General features: G+C 41.4%; 1 protein-coding gene and 1 long non-coding RNA gene across 2 annotated transcripts; both read left to right on the top strand.

Annotated features, from left to right (window-relative positions):
• On the top strand, positions 1 to 928 carry LOC110679395. The gene is made up of 4 exons (XR_002502450.1): positions 1 to 144; positions 217 to 296; positions 354 to 432; positions 513 to 928. It is a non-coding gene; the product is annotated as an uncharacterized LOC110679395 (long non-coding RNA).
• A 13,459-nt stretch (positions 929 to 14,387) lies between these two features.
• Positions 14,388 to 15,438, top strand: LOC5578028 (attacin-B). Its single transcript, XM_001656718.3, has 2 exons — positions 14,388 to 14,667; positions 14,730 to 15,438. The coding sequence occupies exons 1-2, from the start codon at positions 14,444 to 14,446 to the stop codon at positions 15,301 to 15,303; spliced, it is 798 nt and encodes a 265-aa protein (XP_001656768.1). The 5' UTR covers positions 14,388 to 14,443; the 3' UTR covers positions 15,304 to 15,438.
• Positions 15,439 to 18,524: the final 3,086 nt, after the last annotated feature.

Here is an 18,524-nt window from a genome sequence, read left to right as displayed (position 1 = left end):
AAACATGTATTGGGGAATGCTTAATTTTATGTAAAACGGCATTTCATATAAAAGGAGGCTGGAATGTGGCGATCTTTCTCTTTATTATCAGTGATCCTTGAACGGAGTAGAAGTAGCGCGCGTGTGTAAAAAGTGAATATTGAGGTTAGATTTATATAAAACCCAATTGTTGGTGAACGTTTTTAATATCTAATGTTGTCTCTTTTCTAATAATAGGATCAGTTAAACATTAAAAATTGTGTTAATAGCTTGTTAGTAATAGTACGGAAAGTAATTCGTTAAAATGTGTTAGTATGGTTAGTAGTGATTATCTAAAACTACATCCTAAATGTTAAAATGTGTTGATCTTATAGCTAAAGTTATCAATACGATGAACATACAACAATACAATGAACGAACACGACGTTTAACCAAACGTTAAACAAGAAAAAGGTATGCTACTATCAGTGATACGAGAAGTGCTAGTTAGAGGTTAGGTTCAGTGACGTCATAGGGTAATCTGTGATGACCAGGTCCTCTCCTGGGACCTTTTTCTTTTATGTCATTTCCTGAGTTTCCTGCAGTGTAGTGTCGTAGATGTGCCATCCGGAAGGCCGTGCGAGTCGTCCTTGCTCCAGAATCGGTCTGTGTGACCATCGCTTCGTTTTGGAGGTAGATGCCGCGCCCCCATTGCTTTTGGCCACGAGGTTGCGCAATGTAAAGCATCACCCTTCCGACGTCGGCCATCTTCCGACCCTCGCCAGAAAAGCTCAATCCAGCAAACATACCATTCGACCAGCAGTCCCAAGGTCGAGGTCCGTTACGTCCATCGAACAACATCCACAAGTTCAGTCCAGCAACCACCGGTGAAGATCTATACCACAAAAAGCATGCAAGTACCCATATTGTGACGTCACTATCAATAATGTTAATAAATTGTAAAATTGAATAGCCTCAGGTGTAGCGCATTCTTAGAAAGAGCAGCCTGGAGTTAAGATCTGTTCACCTATTTAGCTTTGAATCGTCTTCCGGGTTCGCAAAGGAACCGTCAAGCCTCGCCTTTCGTGGATTACTGCAACAGAGACCCCCCCCCCCCTTTTACTTCCATAGTTCTGTTTGCCTTTCCACCGTCTTTTCAAACATCTTTGGACAGTTTTCCAAACACTGCTCCTGCTCAAATATACCATGAGAACGGCATGTGTATCGGGGTGATTGAAATGTCCTAGACGACCCTGTAGATTTTCCCATCCAATGAGCTTCCGAGTTACAACACGTGGGCGTCATGGATAGTTACAAACTATCACCGTTGCCAAGCTATATCCCCTGGTAGCCGAGGCCCCGTTAATGTCTCCCACACCGGAACTGACGGACAACCCTCGGCGCTGGGGGGAGACCTTGAAGAGGGAAGTCTGGCACCTACGCCTGCAACCCTGGACGACGTGGGAAGTTGTGGGCTTCGTAGCCGTGCGGTTAGTGTCACCAAGGTATTTACCCGCATCGTACTAAGGAGTGTGGGTTCGCTCCCCGCCTCAGGCCGGAAAACTTTTCGAGAGAAATGTTTTCCGACTGTGCCACTGGGCGTTGCATGCTAGTCCGTTGTCTAGTGGGGTGCTTCCTTCAAAGGGCAAATAGCCCACTGGAAGCATTAACGTTTAAAAAATTAAAAGACTTACAAGCTCTAGGGACTCGCCGGACTCTACCCGCTACCCCTATGGACGACGAGGGACGTGAAGCTACATTAACGCAAGGAGTCGTCCAATCACCCAGCCCTAACAACCAGTCCTATCCGGATGACAGAACAAGTCGACTATCGCCTGTTGCCAACCCTTTTTTCCCGCCGCCAAGACAACCCTGCCTCTGGTGGATTCAACTCCCGGACCTCCCTTATGTGGGGCTCTGCCTTGTAACGACGACATCCGTTACCAAACTCCATACGCCAATAGAAGCTACTCCATTCCAAAGCCGGCAAAGTTCTGCTTACAATGGAACATCAGTGGCTTCTTCAGCAACCTAGGTGACCTTGAGATCCTGATAAGCAACGACCCACCTTGGATCCTGGCTCTACAGGGGATCAACCGTGTCACAATTGAACAGCTCAACCGCTCCCTCGGTGTCAAATACATGTGGACTATGAAGCGAATGGGCAATATCCGCCGCTCCGTCGCTCTCGGAGTTCTAAAATCGATTCCGTTCACCATTCTCAACATCGATTCTCAACTACCAGTAGTCGGAGTTAAGCTGCAGGTAAGTCTTCCAATAGCTTGCGTCTACCTACCATGTGGGAATGTCCCTGACCTACGCGGAAAGGTAGAAAAATGCATTCATCAACTCCCGGAACCAAGAATGGTCGTCGGTGACCTCAACGCACACCACCCTACCTGGGGTTGCTCTCGCTCTGACGCTAGAGGCAATAGTTTGCTTGACCTCTTGGAGGACAATGATATCGCTATTCCTAATAACGGCTCTCCCACGTATTTCAAAGGGTTTTATGCAACGGCAATCGACGTTTCAGCCGTTACTCGGTCGGAGGTCCAGCGATTCCGTTGGAATGTTAATGCTGACCCTTACGGAAGCGATCACCATCCTATACAAATCTCGGTAGTCGTTGAGGCTCCCACCACAACTAGACGATCCCGCTGTATGATCAGGCGGACTGGGCCGCATACAATAACAACATAAATGCATCCTTCCGCACCCAACAGCCGAGTTCTCCACCATCGGCAATTGTTTCAATCCCGTAAACAAGCAATAAGCCAGGCCGGAAGGCACTCCGTTGATCGTCTCCAGAGGTAAAAAAAAGCTATCGAAGCGCGCAGAAAAGCCCTTCGTGCCGTCAAAAGAATGGAGCTTGACCATCCTTATCGAGATGCGACGCTTGTCAGATATCGTTTTCAGCGCAATGAATGCCGGCAAGTTATACGGGACGCCAAAGAGCTTGTTGGGAAGACTTTCTTGACAGTATTAACACTACACAAACAACAGCTGATCTTTGGGCCAAAGGTAATGCCCTTAGTGGCAAGCGAATCTCTCCGCCCACACTCATCATCGATGGAAACCTTACTGTGGAACCAACGACTATAGCGAATGGTCTTGGCAAATACTTTGCTAATCTTGTGCCTGTGACAGCTACGATCCGGAGTTTATCCAACGATCCGGTGATAGGACCGATGACATAGTAAACTTTAACAAATAATTTAAGCAACAACCAACTTTCCATCAACGAACCATTATTGGTAGGCGAACTACAATACGCTCTAAGCCGAAGTAAAGGAAAGTCTGCCGGTCCTGATGACATTGGCTACCCTATGTTGGAGAAGCTCGACGGTTCAGGGAAAGTAGTACTGCTAGAGCTGATCAACAACCTGTGGACTGGTAACACTTACCCTCTTGAGTGGCGTGAAAATCTCGACGATCCTATCCCGAAACCCGGAAATCAAATTCAGGATACAGCAAGCTACTGGCCAATTTCCCTCACTTGCTGCCTTTCGAAGGTAGTAGAGAGGATGCTAAACCACCGACTAACGCACCACCTACAGCAACATGGTCTACTCAACCACCGGCAACACGCCTTCAGGCCGAGGTATGAATCTAATACCTACTTTGCGGCCCTTGGCGATGTCTTGCAAGAAGCGAAGGAAAAGAACCATCACACCAAGATGATCTCGTTGGACATCTCGAAAGCCTTTAACTGGACTTGGACGCCATTGGAGACACAAAGTCTGTATCTTTAAGGAGGAAACCGGTGTTCCGCAGGGATCCGTGATATCGGTAACCCTGTTCCTGATTATGATGGATGGCGTTTTCGAGGATCTCCCTACTGGAGTCCAAATATTTGTATAAGTGGACGACAATAGTGTCTGGACCGGCTAGACGCTCCCTCTTATCGCCAATATTCACTGGCAGTGTTGGGAATGGTAATAGTAGTAGGCTTGAGTTTTTGCGAAAATCACGTGGCTCTTCTAATACAGTAGTTCAAAATTGTGTATCTCATCAAGTAGCCTATGTTGGGTACATGAATTTCCTAAATCAGTAGTGTAAATGCGGGAAATGCAGCGGGAAATAGAACATTTTTCTACAGTAGTTTTGGGTTGCCCTTAGCAACGGGTGTTTTGCTATTTTCAAGACATTTTGCCTATACAGCAGCTGTGCCTGTGATTTGCTACGCTTGCCTACTGTAGTGTGAATTTCAGAACTTTTCCCAGCTCTGTTCACTGGTATGGTGAGCTTCTACGGTCCGATTATACGCGTTATACAGATGGTTCCCTCTCAACGCAAGGGTATGGAATAGGCATTGTGCATGACGAACTCGCAGTAAGCTTAGGTCTTCCCGAACAGTGTTCAATATTTTCTGCCGAAGCAGCGGTTATATTTTACGCTTCTACCAATCCAACTCATAATCGTCATAATCACCGATCGTCATAATCACCGACTCACCCGATCGTCATAATCACCGACCCAGCAAGATGCTACTTCGCTCTCCAATCGGAAGCTCCCCATTGACACTTACGTTTGTTTTGGGTAGATGGTTAGACAAACTTTTCATCAGAAGTCAATAACGAATCTTTCTAAATGATAATTATTATTCACGTTTTACAACAAAGTGGGCATATGTACTAGTGTCTATATGTTCATTTTGTAGTAGTTTAAAGGTAATTGTGTAAAATGCCATAAATCTATTATTTTCCTGTTTATCGTATTATCAACCATTTTTTAATTTTCTTACAAATAGTACTCTATTTATTGCTAAATGTTGAAAGCATAATGATCTGTTGAATTTATTATTCTTCCAAAATATCATCATTCTTAATATTTTCGTTATTCAGTTATTGAAATATTAAGCATTGTAAAATTTATTATTCTTTGAAAATTTCATCGTTCTTTATATTAAACTGCTGATACAGTGTGATACAGTGATACACTTTCAGTGCGCAGAACTTTTATTAAGTATCAAGTATAAGAGCGAACGACCGTGGAAAAAATATGTGGGATCAGACTTTTTACGGTTGGGCATAGCATATACTTCCATATGTCAGCCATTCCATGAAAAACCAATCTAGTGGGTCTCCGAATTTCGTGCAAATTTGCTATTTTGTTCCTTATCCGAAATAAGGATACACGTATTTTTGGATTTTTTGATTAGGGTGACCATTTCCGAAATAGGGTGACCAGAAAAATCGCGATTTTGCAAAACTTTTATTTTAAAAAAAATTATAACTTTTGAACCGTTTGACCGATTTTCAATCTTTTTAGACGAAATGAAGGCTAAAGATTTTGAATTTTCGAGAAAAACATAAAATTTCACAAAAATGGATGAACCTATGGTAGAAAATCCTTCAAAAAAAGGCAAAAAAATATCTTCTGAATTTCCTTTGTAATTTTATTTAGAACTTCTCTGGCATTTCATTCGGAACTTCCTTTGGATTTTACTTCAGAATTTTCTTCGGAATTTCATTTTGAATCGCTTATGAAACTTCGAAATTACTTTTTAATTGAATTTCCTTTGGAATTTGCTTTGGAATTTCTTTTGAAATTGCTTTAGGAACTTCCTTTGGAATTTCCTTCTGAATTTACATTGGAATTTGCTTTGGTATTTACGTTGGATTTTCCTTTGGATTTTCCCTCGGAATTTCCTTTGTAATTTTCATCGGAATTTCCTTTAAATTTTCCATCGTAGTTTCCTCTGGAATATCGTTCGTAATTTCCTTAGAAATTTCCTTTGAAGATTCCTCTGAAATTTTTATATGGAATTTACTTTGGAATTTCCTATGGAATTTCATATGGAATTTCCTTTGGAATTGCCTTTGAAATTAACTTTGGAATTACCATTTAAATTTCCTTTGGAATTTCGTTTGGAATTTCCATTGGAATTTCCCTCGGAATTTCTGAAAAATAGTAATTGATTAAAATTTCACTTCCATTTTCTGTTGTTTTATTCTATAATAATCGAATGTTCATGGTTTTTTTTGTTGGGGGATTTAAACTACTGCGTCCATTATCTAGAACTATTGTAGTATATCCCAGTTTACTGTACATGTCACGCTAGCTGAACACCATTGATTAGACGATCAGCTGCTTACCTTGACACGTTCCCAATCAGGTATGATGTGGTTTATGAAACCAATCACCTTTCTCGGATCAGCAGACCAGATTTCACTGGGCTGTAAACAGCCGCTATCGAGAAACTTTGATCTGCGCCTGTATAATGCACCACAACTGCAAAGCAGATGTTCCGAGATTTCACGTTCAATATTACAAAAGCGACAAATATCATTCTGAACCTGGCCAATGTTCTTCAAATGATATTTGCTCGGACAGTGCCCAGTTACTAGGCCAGTGTATGTACAAAGAGCCCTCTTGTTGAGCTCTAAAATCTTTTTTAGTTTTATTTGCGTTTGGAGTTATAAATCTTTTAGACTGGGTACACTTTTTGACATCCATCCAGTTGGTCATCACCTTTTGTTCTTCCCAGCACTTAAGTTCCATTTTTACTGCACAGTTTGGTATACCACATAATGGTTCCGGGCCAACAAACTGAGAATTTGAGCCCCGTTTTGAAAGATCATCTGCCTTTTCATTCCCTTTAATGCCACAGTGTCCTGGAACCCAGAATTTACCGAGTTTGATTCATTCAACTGTCGCAACGAGAGAATACATTCCCAGACGAGTTTTGATGTACATTTATATGCAATAATGCGTTTAGTGCTGCTTGACTATCAGAGAGAATACATATATTTGCATATCTATATTTTCTTTTCAGACAGATATTCACACATTCAAGTATTGCAAAAATCTCAGCTTGAAACACTGTTGGCCAGTGTCCCATTGAAACTGAAATATTTACTCCGGGTCCAAAGATCCCAGCCCCTGTATTTGTTCCAATGGACCGATGCACAAGTTCACTAATTTGACGTTTGAGCGGAGCCAAATTCATTAGTTTCCATGGCCACATAAATAACACGGCACCGCTAAAACGTCAAATAGTGAACTCGTGCAAAGGTCCATTTTTGAGCCGTCAGTAAAGAATATGATTGAGCCTTCACGAACCGTGGGACCTCCGACATCTTAACTTGTACGCGTCATTTCGCTTACCTTGTAGAGAAAATCATAGTTGTCCTTAGGTCTCATCCAGTCTCCGTTCATACTCATCACCGGTCCTCTTTTAAAGTGTTGCAAAATGCTCAAATGGCCAATAAGATCACCTGGCAAAACAGTTTTAGACCTCTTAAGCCTTAGAGCACTTCTTTCCGCTTATAATTGCACATATTCGTGCAAAGGCAGCAGATTGAGAATAGCATCTAACGCTTTCGATGGAGTGCTGCGCATTGCTCCCGTTATAGCAATGCACGCAAGTCTTTGAAGCTTAGCTAGTTTCATTCCTGCAGTAGCCTCCCTGGTTTTAGGCCACCACACTAATGAAGCGTAGGTAATTTTTGGTCGTATAATAGATGTGTAAATCCACATAATCATTTTTGGCCTCAAGCCCCACTTCCTCCCGACAGTTTTGGAGCATAACCATAATGCGTTGATCGCTTTATTAATCGCAGAGTCAAGAAGCGCATTCCAGCTAAGCTTGGCATCTAAGATTACTCCCAAGTATTTTACCCGACTGCTAACTTGAATTTCAACTTCTCCAATCTTAAAAGATTTTAAGTTGACTTTCCTCTTTTTAGTGAATGGGACAATCACGATTTTTGACATGTTAATGCTTAGACCCTCCTTTATACACCATGATTGGGTATACTTTAGGGCCTGCTGCATTCTTTCCAATACTACTGTTGTCAAACTTTCCTCTTACTACGATGACTATATCATCCGCAAAGCCTACACCTCGAAACCTTTAGCTTCTAAGCTTCTGAGAAGGTCGTCTACAACCAAAGACCATAAAAGTGGCGAAAGTACTCCACCTTGCGGACATCCTTTCGTCGCCCTTATGGTTACAGACGAACCACCCAGTTCTGAAGTGATTTCTCTTTTTGCAAGCATAGTATGAATCCAGTCGACAATGCATGTGTTGAAATTTCGTTTTTTCATAGCATTTGCTATTGAAGAATATGAAGTGTTGTCAAAAGCACCTTCAATGTCCAAGAAAGAACAGAGTGCGATTTCCTTCACTGAAATAGATCTTTCGACTTTACCTACCAGCGTATGAAGCGCTGTGACTGTCGACTTTCCAGTTTGATACGCATACTGATATTTTGATAATGGATATGTCTGCATGTAAGTTGAGTTTACGTAATCCTTCAATACTTTTTCCATGGTTTTCAACAGAACTGATGACAAACTAATGGGTCTAAAAGATTTCGGGTTCGTTTTATCTCGTTTGCCAGGTTTAGGTATGAATATAGTTCAATCTTAAACTTGCCTTGAAAATCTTCATAAGAGACTGAATCAGAACCGCTTCTCCGTTTTGAATTAGTGCTGGAAATATTCCGTCCACACCTGCAGATTTATAAGGCTGGAAGGATTCCACTGCATGGTATGGTCTGCATAGAGCATCCTTGCACTCCAGTATACTGTATATCCTCGCCTGAAGCCGCTCCCGGAAAATGAGTATCCATCATTAAATCAAGTGTCTCATTACAGGTTTTAGTATACACCCCATCTTGGCGTTTAAGGTTGCCAAATTCAGAAGTATGGTTTTCAGCAAGAGTTTTTTGTAATCTAGCAACAATTGGTGTATTATCTATACTCTCGCACAAATGAATCCAAGTTCTTTTCTTTGATTTCCTTAATTCGTTATTGTATTCAGTTAGAGCTCTTCTATACTGAGCCCAATCTGAGGTTCATTTTGCTTTATTAAACAATTTCCGAGATGTTTTCCTAAGGCTTTCCAATTGTGAGTTCCACCATGGTACGTCCCTACTAGAGGACGATTGCCTGATAGGACAGCTATTATTATATGCTTTTATAATCACTTCGTTTACCTCTTGCGAAAATAATTCAAGTTGTTGTATTGTCTTAATACTAATTTCATTTGTAAAAGTGTCAGATTTCAAGTGATTAGCATAATGATCCCAGTTCGTTTTTCTAGGATTACGATATGCTGTTGGTGATAAGTCGCCTCCACCCCACTCAAAAACAATGTGTTTATGATCCGATAATGAAGTTTTATCTGAGACATGCCAATTCCAAATTTTCTCAGAAATTGCAGAGTTACACAACGTCAAATATAAAACCTCTTCTCTGATTGCATTTAGAAATGTTGGTTTATTACCCTTGTGAGGGATTCCACGGAGGCATGCAAGTCGATTCTGATCGACCATTTCAAAAATATCTGAAACTTTGCACAGTTTTTCAGTTTCATCTAAATCGTCATTTTCCGATATCAAATCTTCAAGTTGAGTCACGACTAACTTTTCAAAAGGGTGTATGTGAAAATGGTTCAAAAATATTCAAAAACTGCACAGCAAAAACGGTTCGTTCGATTGTTAGACAACTAAAGAAACAAAGTTAGACAACTAAATAAAGATTCCAAAAAAAATACACACAAAAAAAAATATTTTTTTTGCATTAAAAAACATCATTTTTGTCACAAAAACTCAAATATCTCAAAACCCTATCGAAATACCAACGTAATTTTTTGAGGGAAAACGGTCCATTATATTAGCTATCTACCATAAAAATTTGGTGATGGTAAGCCAATAAACAAAAAAGTTATGACATTTCAAATATTTCACAAATTTGACACTTAGTGAAATTTTTTTTTTTTTTTCATTGTTAATTTTTTTTAGGACCGCAGTTTGTTGCTGAATTTTTTGTTAAGGGTACCACATGAGGTTAACAAGTTGTTTTCATGATATTTTATTTAATTATTCATAACTATTATAGCATCTATTAGAAAGTTAGATGCGATCCAGTGTTGTGATCTAAAGTCTTGATAGTGTCATATTTTTTATTGTACGTAACTGAAGAAAAATTCTCTCAATAGTGTTGAAACCTTTTGATAAAAGAAACCTATAAGAAATCTAATATTGAAGACAAAAGTTAAAGTTAAAAAGTTAAAATCTGATTACACCTGGGTATAGACCCGCCTTGGTAGAGAATAGACTTTGTTAATAATATTTGGGAGAAAGCGAGTAACTTCAACAACATCAAAAACATGATAGGTACATACCATGAACATACTCACGAAAAAGCTAAAAATATACTACCACTATGGTTATAAAAGATTTAATTGTAAAATTTTTCTTCAGTCAAGCAAACGACACAAAACTAATCAGTAAAAACTTAAAAGTGATTTTGTTTATTAAAATCTAACGAGCAACAAGAGTAGTCGCTTTCTCAACTGTTGCAGGCCGTTTGCAGAAAAAAAGTGCTCGAAAGAGCTACGAAATCTCACCGAAAGCACCATAGATAAACTGAAAGCGGCTGGTTATGCTCCAATGTCTACATTGAATACAAATTTACGCATTTGTACGTCCTGCCGTTTAAACGTTGACAAACGGGCAATCTGTACATCATCGGTGGATCAGGTTGCAGGAAGTTCGAAAACAACAACAACTGAGGAATTACTAGATGCACCGACAACAACTGAGGAGTTACCAGAAGTACCAAGTGCAGAACATCTTGTCACGGTACCATCAGCGACATCTGTTTCAACAAATCAATCAGAAGATGAGTGCATCCAGAAGGTCAACATCGAACGCTTCAACGAAGGGATAGCTGGAATAAAAGTGACTCCGATTAAATGGACGAAGATGGGTTACGTCAATTATCCCGAGAAAAAATACAGTGAAATCAACGAAGCTGTACGAAGAAACCTCTTCAAATTAGGACCTGAGGATGTGGAAAATACAGACTACGATGAGGTAATTATGAATATGAAGGAAAGGTTCTCGAATCTAGCCACGACAAGGAAAGAAAAATTATTGATTTTGTCGATGCTGCCAAGCTCGTGGTCTATTCAAGACGCCATTGATGAGTTCAAAACCAATAGAAATACAGCAAAAGAGGCAAAACAATTCAAAAATAACTGCCTTGCAACCAAAAATGCTAGGTCGAGTTCTTCATTAACAGATGAGACAAAAGAAAAAATAATTCAATATTTTGAAGACGATGAAGTAAGTAGAGCTATGCCTGGCCAAAAAGATTATGTATCTGTAAAAAAAGATGGAAAGCGTCAAGCAATCCAAAAACGATTAATGATGACTACTTTGAAAGAAGCGTTTGCGTTTTTCCTCATTTGCAAGCCTTCGTCCAAGGCAATGCAAGCTTCTATCCAATCCAGTAACACATAATGTTTGTGTGTGCACAACACACGAAAATATTAACCTAATCTTACATAGTTTGAAAAGAATCAATTTATCAAAGGATATTAAAATGTTAACTGGTAGTCTTTTGTGTGAAAATACAACATCAAATTGATATCTACGATCTTGTTCGGATTGTCCAGATTCTTCATCATTGGAAAATACTTTATTCGCTGAGTTTGAAGAAAATTATATTGATCAGTTATCATTTGAGCAATGGGTAACCACGGATAGGTGTGACCTAGAAACTATTGTAAAACCTGTAGATGAGATGTGTCATTTTTTTGCTTGAAATTAGAAAGTTTAATTCCTCACGACTTTATTAAAACAGAGCAATCCCGCTTTTTAAAAAATACGAAAAATACATTACAAGATGGTGAATTTTTAGTCATTTGTGATTTTTCTGAAAACTATAGCTTTGTATTGCAAGATGAAGTGCAGTCCCATCACTGGAACGTACAACAAGCTACAATTCATCCATTAGTTATTTATTTCAATGGAAGTACGCAAATTGAACATTTTAGTTTTATTGTAATTTCCGAAGATTTAAGACACGACTCAGTATCTGTAAATTTGTTCATTGCCAAAATGATTAACTTTTTACGCGTTGATAAGGATAAAGAAATCAGAAAGATACATTTCATGTCTGATGGAGCAGCATCGCAGTACAAAAACCGTAAGAATTTTTCGAGCCTATGTCAATTTAAATCAAAGTACGGAATTGATGCAGAATGGCATTTCTTTGCTACGTCACATGGCAAAGGTCCTTGTGATGCTATTGGAGGAACCATAAAGCGCATGGCCACAAGAGCAAGTTTAGCCAAAGAACGTGAGCATCCAATTAAAACTGCAAAAGAACTATTTGATTGGGCGAATCGCAGAAAAGAAGAAGATTTAACAAAATTATCATTTTGTTTTACTACTACTGAAGAGTACGAATTAACGGCATCAGAGCTCAGCGAGCAATATAATAACGCGAAAACGATCCAAGGAACCCAAAAATTTCACTGTTTCATTCCATTGTCAGAAAATAAAATTAAAGCAAAACTTTACTCGAACTGTACTGATAATGCTGCAAAAGTGTTCGATATTGTAAAAAAATTTAATAACAATAAATAAATAAATAAATATCAATAAAATGTTTTCATGATCTCATAACGCATACCCAAATCCAAAACTTTTAAAGTTTATATATAACATTTAGAAACTCATCGATCATACTCTAAAAAAAAATATCCTGGTAAAAAAAAATTATTTTCGTGAAATCTGTTAATTCATTTTAATTTATACATATATACATATACATATAATATTTATACATATACATAATATTTATACATATAATATACATAACAACCACCGCTATGTCACGTTTGATGAACTCTGTAATAGGGTAGCATTTCATTGTACTATTAACAAGAATCGCAGTTCTCGGTGAACTCTGATTCTCGTCATAAAACAACTTACATTTTTGCATTTGAATTCCAAGAATTTTTCCTTTGTTGGACCATGGCTCTTGTAGTAGGGCCATGTCCAGTCCCTCTTTTTTGAACCTCCGGCTTAATACGGCAGAAGCGCCTTTAGCATGATGGAGGTTCACCTGCAGGAACTTAATTAGCTTCATTTTTTCCAGTAATACGCTCCTGTTTTCCTTTTGGGGGAGCGATAGGCCTATCGTGTGCTTCCAGTTGGGATCTTTTGTAGTTAACCGCTTCAGTTAAGGCCTCCATGTTGGCTCCCCTTGTTTCTGTTTTCGAGTGGTTGGGCGTTGTTTCCTGCTGTACATTTAGTTTTGGCTCATTCCCGTTCGTATTGCCATCGTCTTGGCTACGGCCTTGGGTTTTGACTTTCCTCAACTGCGTTTCGCCAAAACGAAAGTTAAGGTCAAAGTTGCGATCAGCTAACGTTCTTAGCGATCCTTCGTCCAAGTGCAACTTCCATTCTGCATGTTTGTTCGCATTTGTTCGATTAAGAATATTCCAGCCATTTGTATTAATCCCATCGTTCTGGCTCTCTATGAGCCCTTTTAGTCTTTCATCATTGAAACTCGCACTCACGGGAAAAATGCATGGAACAGCTCCGGGCGAGGAATATCCTTCTCATCCAAAGCAAGTAGCTCCGCATTTTCCCAGGGAGTGAGTGACCGAGTAACATCTTTAAGCCACAACGCCGTTGCTTGATCCTTGCAAGCAAGGATCAAACGCCCTTGTTTGTAGCTACATTTTGTAAACTTCGGTTTCACTGTTGCGTGTCTTTGCTCTTCAATTTTTAAAAGCAGAGCGTCTTGTACAGCATCGAGTTGAGCTGTCGACATTTGCCTGCTAGGGAACCCGTTCAAGATTATCCCATCTTTAACCAGGCTCGCCACGTCCCTGAAAGAGTGACCTCTTGAGTTCGAGTCAGCCTTTGAACTTCTAGGACGTTCATTAACTTCCTTAGTTCGTTCAGCTTCATTGACACTCCGGTCTTTCTGCTTTCTAGACGTAGCCCGGTTATCATAGTTGGTCAATCCAGTACGTTCCTTCGGACAGAGATGAGATTTCGTCCTTTTTGCCTCAGGCTTTTCGCCACTACCACCTTGATCGCCATCTCTTGATCGTTTACCAACATTTGGAGTGTCAGGAGCATCTTTTGAAAGTACTTTCATCCGAGCTTCCTCCATGGATAGCCCAGATTTGAGTAGTTTCTTCATTTTGTTCCGTTGACCATTAGCCAGATTTTTTCGCCATTTAATTTTAACGTCTTCTTCATTTACCAATGATTCACTATCTATCTTATCTGCTATTGCAGGCCTGATAGTGACATTTATATCGTCATCACTTTCACGTTTAGGGGTATCGAGAATGGAAGAGGAACACGATTGGTCCTCTGAGCCAGATTCTCTCAACATTATTAATTCATGGTTAATAAATTTTACAATGAACTGTGAGCTGGACATTGGGCAATGAGTTTGCTCAGCAAAGACCATTACTCAACTATTGTTTATGAACAAATATCGAAAGACCAACAAACCGACTGGGGAATCACATCCCAAAGCAACATCTTATCAGCTACGCAGCCTGGATAATTTATATCCCGCTTATCCGAATGTACTTTCTTTCATTCAAAAATCCCCGAGGATCTCCTGTCATAAAATTTGGTATAGTATAAAGAACCGTCGAGCACTCATATTATCATTATACATCAAGGGAAATTTGATCAGTTCAGAGATAATCATGGCTGCTGGATGCAACACATTGCTGTTCACTTTCGTCTTTCTGCTTTTGGCAGGCACGGAATGTCTTGCACAACTCCATGGTTCGCTCACTCCAGGTAACAACTTCCAACTGGGTGGAACTCAACGTATCGCCGGCAACAATCATGAGAACATGGAGGCTTCCTTAGGTCTGGGCGGTAACACCAACGGAGTTCAGGGCAATTGGAATTTGGACTACAACAAGTACTTGGAAAATTTCAGGATGTTCCAATCGCTGGGTTATACTAAGTTGTTCTTTATTTCAGAGGAAGAAATAGCGCCGGAATTTTCGGTTCCCACTCACTTCCCGGTCCCGACAACACCGTTGGCGCCCGAGGTAACCTGAACCTGTTCAGCGGCCAAAAGGATCGATTTGACGTGAGTGCATTCGGTAGTCAGTCAACGAACAACGTCAAACAATTCGGAACAGGACTTCACTTCAACGAGCATAGTTTTTCCGCTACGAGAACAAATCAGCCGGGCGCTGGATCGCAAACCCGTCTGGACGGAAGTGCAAACCTGTTCAAAACCCCGTCGAACCGGTTGGATCTGAATGCATTCAAAAGCCGAACTCAACCGGTTGGAAGTCCATCGTTTGGAAGTCACGGAGCAGGACTGAACTGGAACAACGCCAACGGACATGGGGCATCGGCAGGATTCGACAGGACTCCGGCGATTAAGGAGACAAACTTGTATGCTCGCGGCAGAGCCAATCTGTGGCAATCGAAGAACCGGCAAACTTCGCTGGACGCGTTTGGATCGGCTAGTAGAACCGTTTCGGGTCCAAGAAGAGGCAACACAAACTATAACGCCGGGTTTGGACTGAGTCATCGCTTCTAGAAAATTAGATTTGTGTTTTTTTTAATTCACTGAATTTCAAAGACAACTTCTCTACCGGCAGCATTAATTTTTATCACAAAAAATAATTAAATCGTAATAACTTTATTGTAATATCGAAATGTTTCACTAGTTTTCAAAGAAATCTTCTATTTTAGAATCTGTGTCGATTTTGCTTATTGAATTGAATTGGTCTTGAAGATAGATATTCAGATGTTTCTTAGGCAATCGAAATGTATCTAGGAACAAAAGAACAATCAAAAATGCTGATTAATTTGTTCATGGCGGTACACTCCAAAGTTTGGGTTCATCCAAAACAACAAAAATGTTTTTTGAGATGATAATTATAAGACGAATTTATGAACGCGAAACCAGTCGGTTACATTCGTTAACTCGGGTCACGTGCCGCACAGCTGATGGCCAACGGCAGTCCATTGAGATTTTGTGGTGGGTGGCATCATGCGCATTGAAAACTTTTCATCTGTTATTCCAATCCCACATTGCATTGATTCTCTCACGTTTCGTCTTGGAGAGTGCGTTTTTGTGAGTAACCATACAGAGCATAACAGAACCGATCGTCATCGCTCGTCGGTACACATGTACCGAGCCATCATTCATAGCGAACAAGCTGGGTATCAAGAGCTGCAGCTGGGACGTAGGTGGAGAGAAGGTCGTCGTCATTAACAGGCAAGAGCATAAATCATCAGAAACATAATGGAAAGGGTACACGCTAAAGACTATTATACATGTTGCAAGTCCGATTCTCGACCATAGATTCAACGAATTTCTTCTAGAAATGATAGAAAGCTCCTCCAGAGATTCTGGGAATCTCGTCCGGAGATTCTGAGAATCTCGTCTGGAGATTCTGGGAATCTCGTCCGAAGATTCTGGGAATCTCGTCCAGAGATTCTGGGAATCTCGTCCAGAGATTCTGGGAATCTCGTCCAGAGATTCTGGGAATCTCGTCCAGAGATTCTGGGAATCTCGTCCAGAGATTCTGGGAATCTCGTCCAGAGATTCTGGGAATCTCGTCCAGAGATTCTGGGAATCTCGTCCAGAGATTCTGGGAATCTCGTCCAGAGATTCTGGGAATCTCGTCCAGAGATTCTGGGAATCTCGTCCAGAGATTCTGGAATCTCGTCCAGAGATTCTGGAAATCTCGTCCAGAGATTCTGGGAATCTCGTCCAGAGATTCTGGGAATCTCGTCCAGAGATTCTGGGAATCTCGTCCCGAGATTGGGAATCTCTCCGGAGATTCTGGGAATCTCGTCCGGAGATTCTGGGAATCTCTTCCGGAGATTCTGGGAATCTCGTCCAGAGATTCTGGGAATCTCGTCCAGAGATTCTGGGAATCTCGTCCAGAGATTCTGGGAATCTCGTCCAGAGATTCTGGGAATCTCGTCCGGAGATTCTGGGAATCTCGTCCGGATTCTGGAATCTCGTCGGAGATTCTGGGAATCTCGTTCCAGAGATTCTGGGATCTCGTCAGAGATTCTGGGAATCTCGTCCAGAGATTCTGGGAATCTCGTCCAGAGATTCTGGGAATCTCGTCCAGAGATTCTGGGAATCTCGTCCAGAGATTCTGGGAATCTCGTCCAGAGATTCTGGGAATCTCGTCCAGAGATTCTGGGAATCTCGTCCAGAGATTCTGGGAATCTCGTCCAGAGATTCTGGAATCTCGTCCAGAGATTCTGGGAATCTCGTCCAGAGATTCTGGGAATCTCGTCCAGAGATTCTGGGAATCTCGTCCAGAGATTCTGGGAATCTCGTCAGAGATTCTGGGAATCTCGTCCAGAGATTCTGGAATCTCGTCCAGAGATTCTGGAATCTCGTCCAGAGATTCTGGGAATCTCGTCCAGAGATTCTGGGAATCTCGTCCAGAGAATTCTGGGAATCTCGTCCAGAGATTCTGGGAATCTCGTCCAGAGATTCTGGAATCTCGTCCAGAGATTCTGGGAATCTCGTCCAGAGATTCTGGGAATCTCGTCCAGAGATTCTGGGAATCTCGTCCAGAGATTCTGGGAATCTCGTCCAGAGATTCTGGGAATCTCGTCCAGAGATTCTGGGAATCTCGTCCAGAGATTCTGGGAATCTCGTCCAGAGATTCTGGGAATCTCGTCCAGAGATTCTGGGAATCTCGTCCAGAGATTCTGGGAATCTCGTCCAGAGATTCTGGGAATCTCGTCCAGAGATTCTGGGAATCTCGTCAGAGATTCTGGGAATCTCGTCCAGAGATTCTGGGAATCTCGTCCAGAGATTCTGGGAATCTCGTCCAGAGATTCTGGGAATCTCGTCCAGAGATTCTGGGAATCTCGTCCAGAGATTCTGGGAATCTCGTCCAGAGATTCTGGGAATCTCGTCCAGAGATTCTGGGAATCTCGTCCAGAGATTCTGGGAATCTCGTCCAGAGATTCTGGGAATCTCGTCCAGAGATTCTGGGAATCTCGTCCAGAGATTCTGGGAATCTCGTCCAGAGATTCTGGGAATCTCGTCCAGAGATTCTGGGAATCTCGTCCAGAGATTCTGGGAATCTCGTCCAGAGATTCTGGGAATCTCGTCCAGAGATTCTGGGAATCTCGTCCAGAGATTCTGGGAATCTCGTCCAGAGATTCTGGGAATCTCGTCCAGAGATTCTGGGAATCTCGTCCAGAGATTCTGGGAATCTCGTCCAGAGATTCTGGAATCTCGTCCAGAGATTCTGGGAATCTCGTCCAGAGATTCTGGGAATCTCGTCCAGAGATTCTGGGAATCTCGTCCAGAGATTCTAGGGAATCTCGTCCAGAGATTCTAGGAATCTCGTCCAGAGATTCTAGGAATCTCGTCCAGAGATTCTAGGAATCTCGTCCAGAGATTCTAGGAATCTCGTCCAGAGATTCTAGAATCTCGTCCAGAGATTCTAGGAATCTCGTCCAGAGATTCTGGGAATCTCGTCCAGAGATTCTGGGAATCTCGTCCAGAGATTCTGGGAATCTCGTCCAGAGATTCTGGAATCTCGTCCAGAGATTCTGGGAATCTCGTCAGAGATTCTGGGAATCTCGTCCAGAGATTCTGGGAATCTCGTCCAGAGATTCTGGGAATCTCGTCCAAGAGAAATTCTCGTCGAGAATCTCGTCAGAGAAATCTCGTCCAGAGATTCTGGGAATCTCGTCCAGAGATTCTGGGAATCTCGTCCAGAGATTCTGGGAATCTCGTCCAGAGATTCTGGGAATCTCGTCCAGAGATTC

This window comes from Aedes aegypti, chromosome 3 (genome assembly GCF_002204515.2).
Source record: "Aedes aegypti strain LVP_AGWG chromosome 3, AaegL5.0 Primary Assembly, whole genome shotgun sequence".
Taxonomy (NCBI): Eukaryota; Metazoa; Arthropoda; class Insecta; order Diptera; family Culicidae; genus Aedes; species Aedes aegypti.
The sequence above is the reverse complement of the archived record's forward strand: the minus strand, read 5'-3'. Positions and strand labels throughout refer to the sequence as shown.

Coding starts and splice junctions, on each gene's coding strand:
- LOC5578028 (XM_001656718.3), top strand. CDS start 14,444: ATGGCTGCTGGATGCAACACATTGCTGTTCACTTTCGTCTTTCTGCTT. Junction 14,668..14,729: donor TGGAATTTGGACTACAACAA/GTACTTGGAAAA, acceptor TCTTTATTTCAG/AGGAAGAAATAGCGCCGGAA.